This window comes from Thalassophryne amazonica, chromosome 21 (genome assembly GCF_902500255.1).
Source record: "Thalassophryne amazonica chromosome 21, fThaAma1.1, whole genome shotgun sequence".
NCBI classification, from domain to species: Eukaryota; Metazoa; Chordata; class Actinopteri; order Batrachoidiformes; family Batrachoididae; genus Thalassophryne; species Thalassophryne amazonica.
In genome coordinates this window covers 37,681,489-37,704,477 of record NC_047123.1, presented here as the reverse complement: position 1 = coordinate 37,704,477, position 22,989 = coordinate 37,681,489, and the positions used below count along the sequence as shown (strand labels likewise).

The window sequence follows — 22,989 nt, the reverse complement described above, 5'->3', positions numbered from 1 at the left end:
GGGTGAGATATGCTCTCTCCTTCTAGTCCCTGTTAGCACTCCAGCTGCAGCATTTTGAATTAACTGACGGCTTTTCAGGGAACTTTTAGGACAACCTGATAATCTAATGATGACCTAATGATCTGGTTAGACACCATGTTTCTAAGATTTGTGGGGCCAAGTACAATAACTTCAGTTTTATCTGAGTTTAAAAGCAGGAAATTAGAGGTCATCCATGTCTTTATGTCTGTAAGACAATCCTGCAGTTTAGCTAATTGGTGTGTGTCCTCTGGCTTCATGGATAGATAAAGCTGGGTATCATCTGCGTAACAATGAAAATTTAAGCAATACCGTCTAATAATACTGCCTAAGGGAAACATGTATAAAGTGAATAAAATTGGTCCTAGCACAGAACCTTGTGGAACTCCATAATTAACCTTAGTCTGTGAAGAAGATTCCCCATTTACATGAACAAATTGTAATCTATTAGATAAATATGATTCAAACCACCGCAGCGCAGTGCCTTTAATACCTATGGCATGCTCTAATCTCTGTAATAAAATTTTATGTTCAACAGTATCAAAAGCAGCACTGAGGTCTAACAGGACAAGCACAGAGATGAGTCCACTGTCTGAGGCCATAAGAAGATCATTTGTAACCTTCACTAATGCTGTTTCTGTACTATGATGAATTCTAAAACCTGACTGAAACTCTTCAAATAGACCATTCCTCTGCAGATGATCAGTTAGCTGTTTTACAACTACCCTTTCAAGAATTTTTGAGAGAAAAGGAAGGTTGGAGATTGGCCTATAATTAAGATAGCTGGGTCAAGTGATGGCTTTTTAAGTAATGGTTTAATTACTGCCACCTTAAAAGCCTGTGGTACATAGCCAACTAATAAAGATAGATTGATCATATTTAAGATCGAAGCATTAATTAATGGTAGGGCTTCCTTGAGCAGCCTGGTAGCAATGGGGTCTAATAGACATGTTGATGGTTTGGAGGAAGTAACTAATGAAAATAACTCAGACAGAACAATCGGAGAGAAAGAGTCTAACCAAATACCGGCATCACTGAAAGCAGCCAAAGATAACGATACGTCTTTGGGATGGTTATGAGTAATTTTTTCTCTAATAGTTAAAATTTTATTAGCAAAGAAAGTCATGAAGTCATTACTAGTTAAAGTTAAAGGAATACTCGGCTCAATAGAGCTCTGACTCTTTGTCAGCCTGGCTACAGTGCTGAAAAGAAACCTGGGGTTGTTCTTATTTTCTTCAATTAGTGATGAGTAGTAAGATGTCCTAGCTTTACGGAGGGCTTTTTATAGAGCAACAGACTCTTTTTCCAGGCTAAGTGAAGATCTTCTAAATTAGTGAGACGCCATTTCCTCTCCAACTTACGGGTTATCTGCTTTAAGCTGTGAGTTTGTGAGTTATACCACGGAGTCAGGCACTTCTGATTTAAAGCTCTCTTTTTCAGAGGAGCTACAGCATCCAAAGTTGTCTTCAATGAGGATGTAAAACTATTGATGAGATAATCTATCTCACTCACAGAGTTTAGGTAGCTACTCTGCACTGTGTTGGTATATGGCATTAGAGAACATAAAGAAGGAATCATATCCTTAAACCTAGTTACAGCGCTTTCTGAAAGACTTCTAGTGTAATGAAACTTATTCCCCACTGCTGGGTAGTCCATCAGAGTAAATGTAAATGTTATTAAGAAATGATCAGACAGAAGGGAGTTTTCAGGGAATACTGTTAAGTCTTCAAGTTCCATACCATAAGTCAGAACAAGATTTAAGATATGATTAAAGTGGTGGGTGGACTCATTTACATTTTGAGCAAAGCCAACTGAGTCTAATAATAGATTAAATGCAGTGTTGAGGCTGTCATTCTCAGCATCTGTGTGGATGTTAAAATTGCCCACTATAATTATCTTATCTGAGCTAAGGACTAAGTCAGACAAAAGGTCTGAAAATTCACAGAGAAACTCACAGTAACAACCAGGTGGACGATAGATAATAAAACAACAAATAAAACTGTTTTTTGGGACTTCCAATTTGAATGGACAAGACTAAGAGTCAAGCTTTCAAATGAATTAAAGCTCTGTCTGGGTTTTGGATTAATTAATAAGCTGGAATGGAAGATTGCTGCTAATCCTCTGCCTCGGCCCGTGCTACGAGCATTCTGACAGTTAGTGTGACTCAGGGGTGTTGACTCATTTAAACTAACATATTCATCCTGCTGTAACCAGGTTTCTGTAAGGCAGAATAAATCAATATGTTGATCAATTATTATATCATTTACTAACAGGGACTTAGAAGAGAGAGACCTAATGTTTAATAGACCACATTTAACTGTTTTAGTCTGTGGTGCAGTTGAAGGTGCTATATTATTTTTTCTTTTTGAATTTTTATGCTTAAATAGATTTTTGCTGGTTATTGGTGGTCTGGGAGCAGGCACCGTCTCTACGGGGATGGGGTAATGAGGGGATGGCAGGGGGAGAGAAGCTGCAGAGAGGTGTGTAAGACTACAACTCTGATTCCTGGTCCCAACCCTGGATAGTCACGGTTTGGAGGATTTAAGAAAATTGGCCAGATTTCTAGAAATGAGAGCTGCTCCATCCAAAGTGGGATGGATGCCGTCTCTCCTAACAAGACCAGGTTTTCCCCAGAAGCTTTGCCAATTATCTATGAAGCCCACCTCATCACAACGTTTTTAGCTATTCCACCTCAAACGCCGCCTCCTGTCTTTTTGTTTGTGCCTCTCAGCTGTTCAACATCGCCGGTCTCACTGCCGTCTTGTAAACATTCCCTTTCAAGTGTGGCTTCCTTGCAGTGTTTAGTCTGAACATCACCCCTGGATGACAAATTAGATCTGGTTCCATTTAACATTTTGTCTCAACTGTCTTATAAGCACCGGTGTTAATCCAGCTCAGATGAATGACAACGTGTGTCAAGGCATCGCTTTAAGGTTTAAGAGGATTACCAGCAGTGGAGTTACCTTGTGGAAGCTTCCGTGGAAGATTCTCTTGACTTGATCGTTGTCGAACGTCACCCTCTGGGTCTCACCTCGCTCATCTTTGTTGTAGAATGACACCGTCTGACTGGAGGCTAAACACACAGCAAGAGAATAAAACTGCCTGCACGTTCACCCAACAAACGTACCCAACAAATATTTAGATCAACAACTCGTACACAGAACAGAACTGTCTGTAGGTTGGTCCTGTATAGGCCCTGAGGCCCATTGGTGCCCGTGCTTATCTTCAGAGACCATAGAATGAAGGGGATGAGAGTCTACAATTCCCATTGGACAGGACACCAGTCCAAAGCAGGCTACTTCCCCAGCCAAGCCTGGTACCCATTTACAGTTGGGTGGACTGGGACGATGCAGAAGAAGTGTCTTGTCCAAGGACACAGACAGGTAGCCTCAATTGGATACGCCTGGAATTGAACCATGGTCTTTAGGTTGGCAGTTCAATTTGTCTTTTATTCCAGGTCTGTGTTCCACTTTATCTTCATTACTACTTCCACTGATGTATGTGAACCAATACCAATGAAAAATGGATCCAACAACCAAGACAATAGTTGAACTTCGTAATGTATGAAAATACTTCTTCATACAATACGTCTGTTTCCATGATGATGGACTGTTTCATCAAAAGTAACAGAATGACGTCCCTCTAATGGACAATGTTTTGACCTCAAAAGGCAAAATATGCTTCAAAATATGCTTTTTTAGCAGCATTACTATACACATACACGGGACTGAAGTATTAAGAAGTTCATCATTCAGGAGAGAGATTAGCACTGAATCATGTCTGGCTCACACTGGAAAATCTCATTTGTCTTGTTGTTGCAGTTGTCAGGTCATGCATGTGTCACCACTTGCATTAATTTTGTAAGAATGATTGCAGTCCCACAGGTCTCCCTCCTGTATTTGTGTGATCACTCAAGTGTTTATTCAAATGAACTACTCTGCAAAGCCATTTCATGCAAATTAAACAACTGCACATTTGGCGCCAAAGTAAAAGTGTTTCTAAGTGTTTGCCAGGGACATTCCTTATTTGGACTCTGGAGTAAAAGACCACAGAAGAGATCCTTGGTGGGTGAAATAAATTCTCAAAAATCCCAAACGGAGTCTCACTCACTAAATCTCACTAAGTCTCACTAAATCAGTAACACGGGATCCCTGTGGTCAGAACATGTTCATGGCTCCGCCTTCCTCTCGGCGACTTGGAACACAGACAGACGCTGGTACTTACGATCGACCGTGACACCGGTCTCAGGTTTGTGATCTTTGTTCGACACCTGCCAGATGTCGAAGGCCTCAGCGGGCGAGTCGGGCAGCAGGCGGAACATTATAATGATGGTGTAAGCGTGGGGAAGACCATTGGGGTGGACGTCTCTGTTCAGGTCCAAAAAGACACAACGTGTTTGGTTTAGATACAATGTGTTTGGTGTAGGCACCACCCTGCAAGTACACTGTTTTAAATAAACAGAATTGCAAATACACCAAAATTTGTTTAGAATCATTTAACTCGAGTTTGATCAAAGAGATTGTGATTTCGTTTGTTAGTCCCCTGATAGCAGGGGGGTTTCATCTATGTGCACAGTCACAGAACAGTAGAATTTTCAGGATATTTAACACAAAACTCTCATCATACTTAACTATAAATGTCAATAAAAACACATTCTTCCAAAATATGACCCATTTCAAGCTCGAACAATTCTGCACTGAACTCAGAAGTGCACAGCACGCGACTCACGTGGAAGACTGAGTCAGGAAGGCGTTCTTGTGGAGCCTGTAGGATGTGTAGCTGTTGAAGGAGCCAGGCTCCATGGAGACACCTTTAACAGAACTGTAAGTCTTCTCTGTCAGGTTGAAGGCTTCAAGCATCCTGAAACCTATAAAACACACAAAAAACCCACAAAGATGTCTGTTTAACAATGACACAATGTGATTTTTTAAAAAGTATTTTCTTAACATCTACCCCACACAAACTGACACCTTAAAACAAACCTGACTGCTTTTAGTTTGTTATGTTTTATGATGGTCGAAACACTGCAGATGAAACACTTTTGTCAAATAAATCATTAATAATGCAAATCTTTAGCTTATTTGCACGGCTGAAGCTTTCTGAATAGCATTAATTAGGCACCTACTGGAGAATTGAAGATGTTTTAAAGGATATTGTGCAAGTTTAAAGGACATTTCATTCATATCTTGTCCAATATTAAAAAGAAAAAACTTAACGGGCTGTATTTTGTACAATGATCACAAAGCCTTCAGATCTTCATGAAAGTACGTTTGCTGTAACAAAGTGAACCAAAACCTTCATCTTGTACTCACCAGGTGATGTGAATCCATTCAGAAAAATCAAAGGACAAGCTGCAAAATGAGAAAGGACATTTAAAATTACACACGTTCCTACAAACAGGCCAACAAAGCCGGGATGTTGGACGGAACGCCAGCTTACGTACACGAAGAGGCTGTTTCACAAATGAAGGTGATCAGGTTTTCTTTGATGGTGTCAAATGCATCAAAGTCCTCCACGACAAAGACGTGCCGGTCGCTGGGTTTACTGCCGATCTCCTGCAGCTCATTAAAGTCTACGTCGGCAACTCCGATGGCAAAAACGCTGTAACCTGCAAAGGGTGAATTACCGCACAAGGTCAGAATATAAAGAGATGAGTGGGCACTGTGGAAATTTACAAACCCACCAGCTGGATTTCAATGTGGATGTGGAGAATTAACCATGTGATCTGTATACCCGCCAACTGTTACAGCAAAACGTGCTTCTATTGGTGAGGAATATTTCAATTATTATTATTTAAATCTTCTTCTTTGTCTTTCGGCTGTTCCCGTTAGGGGTCGCCACAGCAGATCAATCGTTTCCATCTCACCCTGTCCTCTGTATCTTCCTCTGTCACACCAACCACCTGCATGTCCTCTCTCAGCACATCCATGAACCTCCTCTTTGGTCTCCCTCTTCTCCTCCTGCCTGGTGGCTCCATCCTCAGCATCCTTCTCCCTATATACCCTGGGTCCCTCCTCTGCACATGTCCAAACCATCTCAATCTCGCCTTTCTGACTTTGTCTCCAAACCATCCCACCTGAGCTGTCCCTCTGATATGTTCATTCCTAATCTTGTCCATTCTTGTCACTCCCAAAGAGAATCTCAACAACTTCAGTTCTGCCACCTCCAGCTCTGCCTCCTGTCTTTTTGTTAGTGCCACTGTCTCTAAACCATACAACATAGCTGGTCTCACTACTGTTTTGTAAACTTTCCCCTTCACTCTTGCTGATATTCTTCGGTCACAAATCCCTCCTGCCACCTTTCTCCACCCACTCCACCCTGCCTGCACTCTCTTCTTCACCTCTCTACCACACTCTCCATTACTTTGAACAGTTGACCCCAAATATTTAAACTCATCTAGTTTCACCACTTCTACTCCTTGTAACTGCACTATTCCACTGGGCTCCCACTCATTCACACACATGTACTCAGTCTTGCTTCTACTGACTTTCAAGAAAATGCAGATTTAGTCATTTCTCTGAGGAAATGAGAAATAAAGGCAGATCAGTGAAGAATTGAGAATTTTCAGTCATCTGTATGAGATACAGATGAAATGTGGACAAAAAACAAGAGATTAGTGGTGATGGTGCCCAGTGGTGTCTGATGGTGCCCAATACCTGCATTCTGCAGCTTGGCAGCGTTCTTCTTCACCTCATCCTGAGAGCGTCCATCAGTGATCACCACCATGACCTTGGGGACATTCCTTCTCATTCCGTTCTCAACAGAAAACGCCTTCTCATATGAATGTTTCAGCGCCACTCCTGCAGAGAGGAAAAAAAGTGAATTTTTGGCACCTAAAAGAGATTGCTGAATTTCTGCAGGTCAACACGATCGAGTTGATGAACAGACTTTTTGTCTGAGGATGTCCTGACCTGTTTTGGTGTTTCCTCCTCGGTAGGGGATGTGATAAAGCGCAGACATGGCGACACCTTTGTCCTGGTAAGCGTTGAGCATGAACTCTGTCTTGGCCTCATCGCTGTACTGCACAAAAGAAACCTGTTCCAAAAGTCACAAAGCTGCTGTTAGTAACAACTTCCATTCATTCATATTATAAAACCAGACGTTTCTGTGCACAGCCTGAACAGGACTGGTCATCAAGTTGTGCACGTGGGCCAGATTTGGCCTCTGGTCTCATCTTTGGGGCCCCAACTTCCTGTCATAGAGGTGTAAGAACCTTATAATATTAATGCCAATCAATTACATAAAAATTATTCTCAAAATTGGGATACTAAGCAAGACCCTTCGGCTGCTCCCTTGTTTTCACTCGGGGTCGCCACAGCCAGTCTGTGGTGGATCTGCATGGTGAATGGGCACACGTTTTATGCTGGATGCCCTTTCTGATGCAACTCTACATTTCATGGAGAAAAGTGGCAGGGGTGGGGTTTGAACCGGGAACCTTCTGCACAAAAACCAAATCCACTGACCGCTTGGCCACCACCCCTGCCTGTCAATCTCAAAATTGGGATATTAGGGGTTAATTGAGGGACTTTTGCGGTCATTTAGGCAGGGCTTCTAGAGCACAGTTTTGGATCGCCACGTCAGGTCGGTCCTCGGGAGACATCTATCTTTCAGCGCTCCATCACCACAACCTGACAGGCAGCAAAGCCATCACTCTAAGATTCTAAAACTCCAGCAGTTCTTTAGTTGTGATCCTGATGTTCTGCTGGACCCGTTTCTAATTCCTGGGTGCCTCCTTCCTCAACGATGCAAAGTCTGTATGTTCTGAAGTTTCATGGAAAGAACAGTTGGTAACTGACACTATGAGGCTTTTCATGATGGCTCTTCAGGAACAATATGACTTGGGGAGCTCCAAAATGGTGCTCTAGATGCCTTGGCTTACGTCTTTTGATTTTTTATTTACTTGCTCTACAGGTAGGTCCTTGAATATCACCAAAGGTTCATCAAAGTAACCCCTAATGAGCCCAATTAGTCATTCCAGTGCCTTTACGGATACCTCCACCAACTTCTGGAAACTTTGTCTGTTAAAAAAAGCTTTCATCTTGGTTTATAAAAATTGATGGCTGGCTGAAAATCTGTTATCGTGCAACTGGAAAAGAGGTTTTAGTTTGGTTCATTTCGACCCATGTGAAAAGTGTCGCTCAAACAATTTGCGTGAACTAAACAACCTCTCCTAGACCGCATAGACAGTCCTGATCTCAAACAGCTTTGTGTGGATTGTGGATGGTTATTGTTCCGGGTGTAAGAGAACCAAGGGGAAAATCCAACCACAATCTGAGTCAAACAAATATACACAACATAACTCTGGAAAATACAGTTTGGGTTCAGCCCACACAGCCTTAGTTCCTTGTTTATCAGAGCAAGAACATCATGAGATTTAGCTGGTGTATCCCCATTTTTTGTCCAAATGAGGACTTTTTTGGCAACAGTCTGTACAAAGTATATAATAAAGAGGAATGATAGGTAAGATACAGAGCATCCAGAAAGTATTCACAGTGCTTCACTTTTTCCACATTTTATGTTACAGACTTATTCCAAAATGGATGAAATAATTTTTTCCCTCAAAATTCTACACACAACACCCCATAATGACAACATGAAAAATAAAAACTAAGAATCACATGTACATAAGTATTCACAGCCTTTGCTCAATACTTTGTTGATGCACCTTTGGCAGCAATTACAGCCTCAAGTCTTCTTGAATATGATGCCACAATCTTGGTGTACCTATCTTTGGGCAGTTTAGTCCATTCCTCTTTGCAGCACCTCTCAAGCTCCATCAGGTTGGATGGGGAGCGTCGGTGATCAGCCATTTTCAGATCTCTCCAGAGATGTTCAATGAGATTCAGAATAAGAAGTCTGCGGGTCACAGAGCTTTCTCTTATCGTGCCCCTGTTCTGTGGAATGATCTCCCTGCATCAATAAAACAGTCAGATTCTGTGGAGACTTGTAAGTCCAGAATTAAGACGCACTTATTTTCCCTTTCGTATGGCTAGCATACTGGTATAGTTTTGTTTTATGCTTTTCACTCTTTTAATTCATTTTATTAGTAAACAGAGCGGGCTGTGGCCTCAACTTTTCCTAAATTCTGGGTCTTTTAGTGAAGTTTAGGGCTAGTGGCCGGCGATCACCTTAGTATTTCCTGTTTTCTTGTTGATTAATGCTGACAAATTATACTGTATTTCTTGTCTTTCTGATGCCTGATTCTGTTTTTTTTTTTTCTCTCTCTCTTTAAGGTGCAGCTCCATCCAGAGATGAGAGTTGTATTTGTGCTGGAGACCCTCCTGTCCTGTGCACCAACAGCATTTCCTGTATATTTGTTTTGTGAATTGTTTCTGTGAATTGTTCTGTAATTTATGTCTGTATCATGGCCCAAGCAGAGGGTCACCCCTTTGAGTCTGGTCTGCTTGAGGTTTCTTCCTCAGAGGGGTTTTTTTCCCCTTTCCACTGTTGCTCTGGGGGTTAGTAAGGTTAGATCTTACTTGTGTGAAGCACCTTGAGGCAACTCTGTTGTGATTTGGTGCTATGTAAATAAAGATAAATTGAAATTGACTTGAATTCAGGTCTGGGCTCTGGCTGGGCCACTCAAGGACATTCACAGAGTTGTCCTGAAGCCACTCCTTTGATATCTTGGCTGTGTGCTTAGGGTCATTGTCCTGCTGAAAGATGAAGTTTCGCCCCAGTCTGAGGTCAAAAGCGCTCTGGAGCAGGTTTCCATCCAGGATGTCTCTGTACATTGCTGCATTCATCTTTCCCTCAATCCTGACTAGTCTCCCAGTTCCTGCTGCTGAAAAACATCCCCACAGCATGATGCTGCCAACACCATGCTTCACTGTAGGGATGGTGCCTGGTTTCCTCCAAACATGACGCCAAAGAGTTCAATCTTTGTCTCATCAGACCAGAGACTTTTGTTTCTCCTGGTCTGAGAGTCCTTCAGGTACCTTTTGTCAAACTCCAGGTGGGCTGCCATGTGCCTTTTACTAAAGAGTGGCTTCCATCTGGACACTCTACCATACAGGCCTGATTGGTGGATTGCTGCAGAGATGGTTGTCCTTCTGGAAGGTTCTCCTCTCTCCACAGAGGAATGCTGGAGCTCTGACAGAGTGGCCATTGGGTTCTTGGTCACCTCCCTAACTAAGACCCTTCTCCCCCGATCGCTGAGTTTTGACGGGCGTGTGTAGAATTTTGAGGAAAAAATAATAATTTCATCCTTTTTGGAATAAGGCTGTGACATAACAAAATCTGGAAAAAGTGAAGCGCTGTGAATACTTTCCGGATGCACTGTAGGTCTCATAGCCTCATGGCTGTAGGGGCAGTAGATGTTTGAGTCCCACTGTTGCTCAGGAAGTACACATGAAGGGTGGTGCCCATTTCCGTTCATTGCCTTACCTTTCTCAACTTGACAGAGACTCAGGTCCCCATTCACTGCTGGGCTGACAGAGTTTTCCCATCATTAGTTTGAGTAGGATTCAAATCATTAACCTTTTGTACCGTAGTCTAATGCTCAAACCACTTGGCCAAGAATAAAGGTATCAGATATAAAAAGTAACAAAAATACACTTATCAAACTGGGAGATTTATTCAGAATCTATGTGATAAACATTAATCCAGTGTGTGTGTGTGTGTGTGTGTGTGTGTGTGTGTGTGTGTGTGTGTGTGTGTGTGTGTGTGTGTGTGTGTGTGTGTGTGTGTGTGTGTTCTGTCAATTTAGAAAAAACTCAGATTCTGTAAAGAAGGAACAGTGACGTGAGAACGTGTTACAGCTTTAAGGGCTGGATCCACATTTTTGACACAAACCTGCATTCCTGAGTGTCCAAGGACATCAAAAGCGCCAATGATTCCCGAGACAAAGTGGATGACTTTAATGAAGCTGTCCTCACCGATACTCCAGGACCCATCAATGAGGAAAACCACATCTGCTTTGGCACCTTTACACACTGAGGGAGAAAAACAAAACAAGTGAAAATACGAGCTTTACAGTCCACTGGACAAAACGCAGGCAACATCCTAAACACCAACAGAGAAAATGGCATCGTCACACGCAGAGTGATTAACCTTTGCGAGCCGAAATGTGTAAAAAGTCAGCTGAAAACTTTCAAGTAAGCAACACGATCGAGAAAAATGATGCGATGGGAGCCATAATCAGGATGACTGATAAAAGAAATTCCATGAAAACGCAAAAACAAGGAGCATTTGGTCAACAGAAGAGCTGCCTGTGAGCACTCTTTAATGAGTTCTTCGACAAAAAAAGAATGTCTCTGCATAATCTGTGCCTGATGTGATTTTGTAGTTTTCTTTATTCTTTCTCTTCGCCGTCAGATTGATTAACAACATTTACACAATGCCGTAGGACACACACTCCATGGAAGACTCTCTGTTCCTCTTTCAACACCTAAGCTGTTTTCTCTCAACGGGTGTGTTCCACTTCATTTGCTGCTGCAGGCCCAAAAGCATGTGTGGTGCCTGTTAATTTGACACAGTCACAACCTGAAAGAGACGCCGCTTCAGTCATCGTCTCACCCAACAAACCGCACTGAAGACTTTCCAATCAGAACTTAAAAGACTTGAGCCAATCAGGTCTCATTTGATCTCTGATCTTCTCAAACTTAGGTGGACCAGTACCTTCTCGGGAGTTTGATTGGCCATCCTTACATTTCTGGCACGTTGCCTGGCTTATATGTTGCCACACAAATGACTCTAAAAGCCTTCTGTTCAATTTAAGGCGAAATTTTCAACAAACCGCCTCCTTTCAGTTCATCCACCACACCAAGGAACAACCTTGGGTCGTCTTGGATGGCAATCACTCAGACAGGAAACTGGTCCATCCCCATAGCTCAAAAGGAACCATCTATCCAGGGGAAACAAAGACCTTCTCCAGACATTCGGGTCCTCAACACTGGGGCAACTATGTGCTGGATCATGCTCAGGGAAACGTGTCACATGGCCAAAATACCGTCGCTGACATTCTCTCATGGTGCAAGTGATCCTCCCCATCTGAGTTTCCTTCAATAACTGCTGACCGCTTGTTTGATACAAAGTCCTTCTCACCGTACCCAAGGAGTGCACCTTCTTCCATCTGATATTGGTATTTCCATTGTTTGATTGTGTTTACACTGACAGCAGCACCATGAAGAAGAATTCTGGGTATTATGTGATGATGCTCACCTGCCCACGCTGGGGGGATGGTGGGTGGAGGAGCTGGAGTTGGAGGGAGTGTTGGAACTGGAGTTGGCATCTCCACTGTGAGGAACAAAACCATTTCCAAACTGTCATCAACATATTTGTTATAAATAACAAAACAACCATAAACATGTCACATAATGAGGTCACTGTGTTGGACCGCTGCGGTACGGTGATGTAACCTGGCCGTGTTTGTGAACTGCTGCATGAATCGTGTTAAATTTCCGACCCCACATCTCACTGAACCGCCTGGAATGAAGCAGTGAGTTGCATAAATCTGAGGGAGCTTTTATGGCTATTTTTCCATCTGTGTTTTCACTTTGTGTCAGACCCGATGACAGATGTGTCTCAATGCAACACGCAGAAACTGAATTGGACATTCCTTTAGATCTGTAACATCGGAAACCTCCAGTCAGCTTCATTTCATTTCAGAGGACTCAAACAACACTTACGGGTTCTCTCTTGGGTACTGACTCCTGGACCCTCCAGGTTTGGTGTCTGGACAAAGACGGTGGCCGTGTAGAGCGAATCGGGAGAAAGACCGTCAAAGCAGTACTGAGGCACACCGGCGGGGATGGTGATCTCCTGGTGACCTTTAGTGGAGGCTGAACAACAAAACAAAACACTGACCTCAGAACAAGAGCTTGTCAACATCTCAGCACCAATAAACAGGTTGATGACATGAAAACACTGGAGAGTCTCCTTGGAAAATACAAGATTTGCTGGTTTTTAGAGAGCTAAATGCCAACTCCCAGACAAAAAGTTAGCGATTATATGAAGAGAACATATTTGTACTGTCCAGTAAAGCCTTAAAAGTGAGCAGAAAGTTGAAGCTGAGCGCCTGTTTTTTGCAAGGTTGGATGTCCACTTCTAAAAGTGCAGAAATATACATACACTGTAAAATAATACCGAAAACATACATAGATCTGCTAGAGAAGAAATAACAACCACAGATAAAAAGATGAAAATATAGAAGCGATTCAAGCTAAAACATTAAAAGGAAGTAGATAATGTTGAGTGCATAAAAAGGATATGGATTTGTAGTGGCTGTTTTAGGGCTTGATAGAGTTGAGTGACATTGGAGAACAATCTGATTATCCTTCAGTCGGGTACACTTTTATAAAATTGTATAACACAGGTCATCTAACTAATGTGATAATCTTCACCGTTTTGGACATTTGTTACATCTGTCGCCTCAAAGGTACCGATTATCAGCACCAGGATTCATCATTGATACAGATTTACGTGCCAACTGTCACCAAACCACCAGCTCTGCCAGACTAGCTGACTGCATGTAACGGTGATAGCTAATGTTTGTAACAAAACACCCAAATTAATAAACTGATTAACATCTGTAAATGATAAATACGAAAAGCAAAACTCCAAGTATCTCCCCTTGCAGACATCAACTGTTATTCTCCTTCATGCAGGTCTTTTTATGATCCGTTACCACCAACTGAAGTTTCACTGAAATGCACCAAACCGTTTAGGACTGGTTGTGGTTGTAAGATTCACGGGCAGACAGACAGACGGACAGGGTGATTCCTAGATGAACACTGCCCACCCCTACCACAAATTTTTGTTTGAGTGATTGTAAAATCTAGCCATATGTTAGTTTTCCATTAATAATTTGCTGTGATTGCAGTTTTGTTACAGTAGAATTATCCAACATGCCAACAATTACTCAACCCATTACCTACCAAATTAAATTACAATTTTCAGCCAAAATCTAAGTAAGTGTGCACACTAAAAACATCCAGTGCAAAGTGAAATTTTGACTGTTGCATTTCACATCAGGCTTTTAAAGGTTTTTTGATTTATTTTTGGAGTTGTCCGTCACACTGATGACTCTGACCTGGATGGTTTGCAGCCCGATTCCGTGCCGCCTCCTCATGCATCATGAAAACTAGTTAAAATAACAACTTTTCAGGGCTTTTCTGGCATCTGTGATTATCAGCGTCTCCCAGATTACCTCTCCGGGTGCTTTTTGTGGCCTTTCCATGAGCCAACCTGCTGGTTTGTGATGTTGGCAACTCCAAGACAGATTTTCTTTTCACAAATGATGCAGATTTTCCTTTTTTAAGAGCACTCTCCTGCTTTCTAATGATGTGTTATGGTTCTTTATAATGATCCTTATTGAACAAATTGAGTCTGACTCAAATTACTTCTCGGCGTCTTTCTCTGTGCTTTGCTCATTATTTTCAGAGTTTTATTTTACTACTGTTAAAATCCTTTTGTAACGCTTTTTGGGAAGAGTAATGCCTGAATAAAAGTATGTCTTTATGAGGATCTCATTTTGAATGGCAGAGAACATGAGAGAGTTTAAGCCTGTTTTGGGGTAAATGAAGGTTCTGGCAACCGTTTTCGAAGCTACGGTAAAAAAAAAACATCTCAGACTGTTGATTAAATTGTGCTAAAGGATCTGTTCCCGTCAATTCTCTGGTTTACAACCCCAACAAATGAACTTTTTGGTGAAACATTTACAAATACTCATGTCCGGATGGTGACATATTGCTAAAAGGTTTCTGATTTATTCCGTGTGCTCCAGTAAACACAAACAAATCGTGTTTACGGCACAAACGGCTGCCATCCGTGATGAGCGCTACTTCTCAGCTCAGCCAGCGACTCTGAATTAAAACATTTTCTGTCACCGCTGAATGTTGGATCTCTGATGACACCACGGATTTAGGATGAGCTTCATAATGTCAACAGGTGATGACTGATTTCATTCTAAGACAACATTTATTAAGACACAAGATACAAACACATCTGCAGGGATATTAACCGTGCAAGTCCACGGTGCTGGTGTTTATCCCTACATACCGTAATGTGAAGAGGACGAGAATCTACAACTTGTTCTGTACAGGATGCAATGCCAGCCCATCTCAGGTTACTTCTCCAATCAATTCTGGTACCCATTTACATGCCCGTCTGCACTAAAACGTCTTATCCAAGGACACTTTACACATAATGTGACCAGGTGTCAAACTCCTATCCTACTGTAGAGCTGATGGAAGTTGTCCTATGTAGGCCCTGAAGCCCACGAGCGCCGGCGCTAATCTCTAGATTCCACAGCATAAAGCGGATGAGAATCACAGACTCATCTGGGATGGGACACCAGTCCACTGTAGGTTACTTCCCCAGCCAAGACAGGTGCCAATTTACAGCTGGGTGACAATGAGATAAAATTTCTTATTCAAGGATACACCTGGAATCAAACCCAAGTCTACATGTTGGAAGTCCAATTCCTATCCCACAGAACCGCCTGCTGTGTGGCACCATTACAGACGACGTGGCTAATTCAGGCTTACGGACAGTGTCGACTGACGGCAGGCAGTTATATCATGATTAATCGCCATCTAGTCCCTGGAAAAACTTTCAGGGAATATTTTAGATCTTCTGGTAATAGTTAGCTTCCATCTGTCTTGTGCGAGAAGACCTAAGTTTGTTCTGGCAGACTGTCCTGTCACGCCTGATGCCTATGACTCCTGTATAGATATTTAAGTTCTGATGCTTTCTCCTGTTCTTTAACCATATAAACTGTCTGTCCATGTGTGAACAGGAACCAGACAGAATCCTGCACATCCTGCAGTAACTGAATAAGGTGCATTCTGTGTGGACACAATTAAAGGTCGGTGGTCAGATGCTTTCAATTTCAGCCAAAGTCTACATCCTGTTCAAAGTAATAATTGCAAGGTGGGAGTCTGAAGTCTAGACCCGAACCCAACAGCCAACACGGAACTATTCCAGTCTGCTGAATGTCACAAAGCTTCCAAATGAAAGGTCGGCAGAATATCTGCATCATCTGTAGACACGGTGATGACCTCATCTGGAAGCATGCCTCAACACATCTGCTGGGAGTCTTATTGCACATGCATCATTTCAAACAAGTCACCTCCAATCAGGACTGGACTGTACAAGTGGACCACACGACGCCTACACAGCCACATGTGAATCTAATGTATCTGTAACTGAATGACCTGAAGCCTGACAGTGAGATGGATGTGTTTAAATGGTGAAAACTGTGCTTTAGTGTGATTATGTCCACAAAGGGGGGCAGACAGAACATCAGCATCAGAAGCGTGTGCACGTCACACACCAATGTGCTAAACCTGACACAGGTCACAAAATCAGTGCAAAGTTACGTTTCATTACATTTCATTGTCATGTTGTGTTCAAGAAAAATAAATGTAAAAAAAAAGAAAAACCCATGTAAAGGCAGCTTGGAAGCTCAGGTCCAGAGCTTTGACATCAAAGTCCTGAAAACCGGACCAGAGGCTGATTAAAAGCAACATTTCTGGTAAATGTTGAAAATAAGTCCAGCTGAACAATGACCCGCCCTGAGATAACCAACGTGGTTTTACTTAGTTTACCTCCTCAGGGCTGAAAAACTCTTCCAGAACCATAAACATAAAAAGTGTTCCCACAGCTTAACTAAGTATCTCCAAAAAGTCATAAACAGTTCCTCTTTGCACTTTGCACATGCAGAAATCTACCGTCAAGTTATTTTAATGAGAAATTCATTTGTTTTTCCTCTGTAACTGCTGTTCATCTGTTGATATGTCCATTGGATTTCCACCACTGATCTGAGGCTGTTCATTGGCAGAAGGTAAAGTGGACCCGACCCCACGTGGAGGCATCCCAAGGTGTCTGAACAAGGTTAAGGAGCTGCTTTCAACATGAGCAAGCAGTGGTTCTACTCTGAGGTCCTTCAAGCTCTCTGTATGGGTCCAGCCACTGTGCCAAAGGAACTCATTTCAACTATTTTTGTCTGACCTCATTCTTTCACTCACATCCAAATGTTCATGACTGGACTGCAGGCGAAGGCCAAAATGTAAATAGTGGGGAAAATTGTGTGCTTGACATTGTCACTGAGTGTTGGCTCAGATCTTTGAAGTATCACACCACCCAGTGTCTCTGAGAAACTTTATGTTCAAGTGCCGGAAAGGGGAAGCTAGATAAAAGAAGTCCATGTTGTGGAACACTGGACCACCTCTCGACTCTCTAAGGATACTAAAGGGGTCCTGCAAGTGTTCCAATCCATTCGACAGTATGTTTTGTGGCTTTTGAGAAGTTAGGTTTGGCTTGTGGTGGGTATTGCAGCAATAGGGGGTGTTTGGAACAATGGATGACCATCATGACTCTCAGACTCTAACAAGGCAGTACCTTTAATTTTCAGCTCCAAGGACAGTTGAGTTGGAGAGTGACCATTACGGAGTTCTTAGGATTGGAGATAATGTAGTTCTGATGGTTTCTTTAAATCATGACCTCAGCTCAGTGAAGCATTTGTCATAAGAATACCCAAGGCCAAATCTCAGGGCATGGTACACTCCAGAAAAACAGTGGATTGTTTCACTGCCTCAAGTGAGTCAGGTAAAGTACAGGGTACTTAAGAGTTTAATAAATGTACTTAATTATCTTCTAGTATGGCTTCAGGGAAGTGAAGGCAATACATTTGGTCAAAACAAGACTTACGGTCTGCAGGGTTGAGTTTAATGCGGTAGGAGGTCGCTGCCCGGTGAGGAGTCCAGTTGATGCAGAAGGTGTTGGAGCCAACGTTGTAGGTTTCAATGTTGCTCACGTTCAGATTGACTGTAGAAGACAAAAAATATCACTTTCTTCTTTGTGATTTCTCAATGTCCAGAATTTGTCACAACTGACAGTAAGACCGCATCCAAAGACCCGATGCACCTGCCAAGTTTAATCAAAAACAGGTTTGATATTTGAGGTTTGAGTATTATTTTTGATCTAAAGGTAAAACTCTATAAGTAACACGTCTTGTCCTTCTACACAGGTACGTACGTGTGGTTCCCTGTCCAGTGAGTGGGCCACTGATGCCGCCGGTGTACTGCGCCAACACTTTGACATCGTAAGTGGTTCCAGGCTGCAGGTTGTGCAGCGTGTACGAGGTCACATCGCCAACAAAGAATTCAACGGGCTGGTCTTTGCCTGCAAACACAACAAGTAATGAAAGATTTCTAATCTGGAGGATTTTATCTTAAATATCTGAGATGCATGGAGGCTTTTGTTCTTCATCCTGTCAGATTTGTGTTTATAGATGTTGATGGCGTCACCGTCTCACCTTTTGGTGTGTAGATGAGTTTGTATCCCTCCACAGGAGCTGGTGCCGCATCCCAGGCCACTCTGAAACGGGTGTACCACTCATCAGACACTCGAAGGTTCCTGGGACTCAGCAGACCCACTGCGACAGGAAACAACAAAACAGCCAAGTCACGTGACACTGTCCTCAGAGTCAGATGATCGCAGCATAACTCAAATACTGGATGCAGTTCAGCAAATAAATAAATTGAAATTTTTTTTTTTTAAATGAGCAAAGCCAGAAAATAAATATTGAGGATATGAGTGGGGGGCTGTGGGGGGCATAAAACCACAAATGGGCCGATGGAATCCTTGGGTTGAGTAACATGAAGCTGGTTAGAGTCTACGGCTCCCCCTGGACAAGAGGTTGGTCCATCTCGGGTTACTTCATCAGCCAAGTCAGTGCCCGTTTACAGCTGGGTGGACGAAGAGTCTTGTCCAATGATGTGGACAGGTAGTGTGACTGGGAGCGGAACCAAGGTCTACATCTTGGTAGACACCTGCTCTAAAACCTTTTCTTATTACTTGTAGGCCACGATATTTCAAACCACTTTTACGTGACAAAAATGGGAATTTTGGGCCGTGTTGAAGGTTCACACTCAGAAAGGCGTCTCAAACTGGTTCAGTGAAGGTCTGACATGGTGCTGGTTTTTGGTAACCAAACTCTACCAGCTGGAGAAGAGTGAAAGAAAATCTGCCCCCTACTGGCCCTTTATGGAGACAGTTTGAGAACACTGACTACTTACTGCATTATACTGCAAACATTTTGTCAAATGCACATGAATCCAGTAATCTCTCATCAAAAGTTAGTAAAAATAGAAAACTACATGAAATCATTATGAAAATAATTTATATATCTTCAAATTTCTGAAACAAAAGCAACTTTTTTCTTCTAAATAAGAGAAAATCTCAGCAGGAACAACTCTCTGCTAACTTATCTTCCTTTACGTCTGTTTGTAAAGTCCATTATATGTGTTTACACTGAGTCATTTTATGTGCGTGGTCGAGGATCAGCGCCGCCGTCTGAACGCGCTCAACACGTGGGCACTTCCACAACTTCTTCTTGTTTGTATGTCATGCTAATCCTCACCAGTCAGAGTGCTTTCACAGTCGGCCTGCTGTAAAATCCCGCTGCTTTGGTCACGCCAACATGTGCTGGCGCTGCAGACTAATGTGTGCCGATGGTGTTTATTTTGTCTTCACGCGGTGCTCACAGCTCTGCAGCTGCGACAGGACAGTTAAAACACATAAGTTCACCGCTAAAAGAAATCTTTTGACTGGAACTCAGTTTTCCGGTTTTACTGGTGGGATTGGTTCCACGAGTCCGACTCCCACACTCTAGGAGACCTTCTCTCAGAAGCTCAGGTCAGGTTGAGGAGCGCATGCTGTTGTTCTCACCTGTGCGTCCGTTCCCATTGAGGGAGCCTCCGGGGCCCTCGGCATAGACGCTCTCCACGGTGATGTTGTATGGGGTGTTTGGTGACAAGTTCTGCAGCATGGCATTGTTTCTGTTCCCAGGAACTGCAGTCTGTGGATCAGATCCCACACATGAGGTCAGAGCTCTTTGTTTTGCTGGTTACCAGTTTACCAGTCTTAACCAGCAGCTGTTTAAACTTCTCTTTTGTTTTTATTGTTTATATATATATATATATATATATATATATATATATATATATATATATATATAAACCCCAAAAGTCTGTGACCAATCAGGTGTCACATTAAAGGGATCCTATTGTGCAAAATTACTATTTCCGTATCGTTTAGAGATAAATGCAGTTCAGATTTGATGTTTTCATACAAGTTGATATACACATACACCCCCGTAAATAAAACTTGAAACAGCTCGTTTTAACCTCTGTGACATATGTCACATGATTTATATGATATATCCATATCTGTAGCCACGCCCACATAGTCTTAGACAGAGCCCCATAGAAACAAACAGTGATAGAAGATAGAAAGAAGACAGGTCCTTTATTTATTAAAGCTTTTTCCTTTTTGCACTGTTTTTTTTTTTTTTTACTGTGCAGCTTCCAAGTGTCTGTGTTGTGTTATTAATAAATTTCAACACCTAATTAAGAAATAACGGGGAAAAAACAGAAATTATGACTCTTAAGAGAATTTCTGCCTTAAAATGTGATGTAACTTGATGTCATTTATCAGAATAATCTCTCAATGACAGTCAGGGATCAAGCTGCCGTTTAGGATTATGGATCTTCTCTGGAGGCTGTGTGATGATATAAACCATAGATTCCCCTCTGATGAAGTTGTGCACGTGTCATCAGTCGTCAGCCGTAAGAAATCGTTTCTTCATCGTCTCTGTGCTGCAGTTCGCTGACTCACACACACAACAGGTGCTTCACGAAGAAGCAGAGCGCAAACGCAGCTGGACAATCTCCACCATTCATCCACCTCGTCACCTCGGACTATTAATAACGCCATTATGGCCCAAATTACCGTGTTTGTTTAAGTGAGCCTGTAATTAGTCTCACTAATCGGTGTTTTATTTAGAGAACGAGCCAAAGGTTCTCTGAATTATGACTTCACCGCATAGTTTGAATGTAACATCAGAGCACGGGGTGAACTTAGATTCATCCCCAAAGCGTGCAAGTGAAATTTATCTTTTTATTTATTTTATTTTATTTTACGCCAGTACTTCAAGTTCATCAATAAAAACGTAGGAAAACGAGTGCATTCGGGGCACATAGGTTATTCTGACGCATTTTTGTGCCGCTCCAAACAAACGTCAGTCTTTATGAGGGCTTCAGGTTGTTACACTTAATGTTCTCAGTTTTATTACATTAAAGATAAGATCAACTTTATTTAGCCCGATGGAAATTATTTAACTTTAAACTTGTTCCTCAGCAGACGTTCCAATGGCAATTATTCATCCATCACCAAAATAAGATACATTTGATGTGTTATTTAGTGATTTCAAACTACACTGATCTTAAACATCTGGACTCTTCTAACCCAGGTGGGGTCGGGCCGTTAACCCTTAAGGCTGGCGTTTCCCAGCTCGTAACAGGTTGAGTACGACTGAGTTAAGTAGCTGTGGGCGGAGCAAAGCATTCCAAAGCACAACTGATATGAACATAAAACATTAATTTAAAGAGAATAAGTCCAATCTGACCACAATGAAAATAGAATCTGACCTCCTGACCCACCAAATATTTTGATGTGTGCAACATAGACAGTCTTCAGGTGCACGTTTTCTTTTTTTTTTTTTAACTGTACTCACAAACTCTGTGACGGGGTCTCCGTTCATGGGGGCGTAACTGATCTTGTACTGCCTCACTGGACCCTCAGCGTGGTCCCAGCCGATGGTCAGGGTGTTGGTGGTGGAATCAAAGACACGCATGTTCCTGGGACCAGTACGGGGCACTGCAACAGATACACACCATATTAACGTGCACAAAAACTCTGCAGAGGACACTGAGCGTCTACATATTAATTGTTAACCGTGTGATTAACTACATGTGACCACATCCACCTCAGTTATGGTGTTATGGTGGTGTGAGTTCTGCATGCAGATCCATGTCCTCGCCAGAAAACCTCTCGCTTCAATTACAGGTGACTCAGATTGGTTTAATTTTTGTTACACCCAAAGCACACCTGTGACAAAATACAAACCCTTTGCACTCTGCACTTGACTTTTCATGCAGATTCTGCACTGTATAAATAAAGTGGAGCTGGACCCGCCCACAATGCACTTCCTGTATGTACTTTGGACTGTGCGCTACAGATGGTCAAGATAGACAAGATAAACTTTATTGATCCCACAGTGGGGAAAAGCACTTGTTGCAGCAGCAAGAGTCATACAGTAGTAAAAAAATATGAAAAAAGAAAAAAATGTACATTAAAGTAAGGTGACTAAAGGTGCGTTTACATATAACCAAGACGCGTTACGAATGTCATTTTTCTGTCATTCGTGACACATTTAATGTGACTTAACACATCTGAATAGGTTTCTTAATAGTGCGTGTTGGTGTGTGATATTCTTGATATTCATGGAGCATGTTTTTGCCTGTCAAAAAATCTTCCACGAATGTCACACAGCACCCTCATTTTGTCTCACGTCGTGGAGGTCGCAACTGAGCTTATTGATCCGTCTTGATGAGTACTGATCCTTAATAGAACGTGACAATGTTCGTAGTGGTTCCTGTGATGGTTCTTGGAGCCCAAACTGTCACGCGTTATTATGAAGTGACACGGAAACTGTCAAGTTTTGACACGACTTGTAACGCGGCGTCACATTTCACTGCGTGCCACAACACATCAGTTTTCTGTCATGTGCGCACAATTAAACTCGGCTCCATGTCGTTCCACGGTTCCTGCTGAAGCTCCTCAGGACGCTCCTGCAGGTGTTCCACCTGCTGTTGTAACCGATGAGCGGGAGAATGAGTCTGAGCCAGAGGAGCGAGAGGAGACTCACGTGCAGCCAGACATCTCTGCACCTCCTCCAGTCCGGCGGAGGAAGAAGTGTGCACACAATTAAACCCTGCTGCACCGCATTCAGTTTGATTGCTGACACCAAGTTGGCTAAAAGTCTAATTTGAGTGCTCTTCAGCGCGCTCCTGCAGGTGTTCCACCTGCTGCATCCGCCTGATGTTTGGGAAAACGCGCGAGACGAGAGCCGCATGAAGCCACACATCTGGCTCTGTCCTCCTCCTCCTCTCTGCGCCACCCCAT

General features: G+C 42.5%; 1 protein-coding gene across 4 annotated transcripts in view; it reads right to left on the bottom strand.

Annotated features, from left to right (window-relative positions):
- Positions 1-22,989, bottom strand: part of col12a1b (collagen, type XII, alpha 1b) — a 140,193-nt gene that overhangs the window by 30,238 nt on the left and 86,966 nt on the right. For all 4 annotated transcript variants that reach the window (XM_034162513.1, XM_034162510.1, XM_034162511.1 and 1 more), the window contains 15 exons: positions 21,539-21,681; positions 19,693-19,822; positions 18,278-18,397; positions 17,998-18,144; positions 17,671-17,787; positions 12,648-12,800; positions 12,181-12,255; positions 10,813-10,952; positions 6,930-7,053; positions 6,675-6,818; positions 5,462-5,626; positions 5,331-5,369; positions 4,747-4,885; positions 4,243-4,385; positions 2,982-3,091 (listed from right to left, as the gene is read on the bottom strand). In XM_034162513.1, the coding sequence (XP_034018404.1) occupies positions 2,982-3,091; positions 4,243-4,385; positions 4,747-4,885; positions 5,331-5,369; positions 5,462-5,626; positions 6,675-6,818; positions 6,930-7,053; positions 10,813-10,952; positions 12,181-12,255; positions 12,648-12,800; positions 17,671-17,787; positions 17,998-18,144; positions 18,278-18,397; positions 19,693-19,822; positions 21,539-21,681 (1,889 nt within the window). The remainder of the gene's footprint in view (positions 1-2,981; positions 3,092-4,242; positions 4,386-4,746; positions 4,886-5,330; positions 5,370-5,461; positions 5,627-6,674; positions 6,819-6,929; positions 7,054-10,812; positions 10,953-12,180; positions 12,256-12,647; positions 12,801-17,670; positions 17,788-17,997; positions 18,145-18,277; positions 18,398-19,692; positions 19,823-21,538; positions 21,682-22,989) is intronic.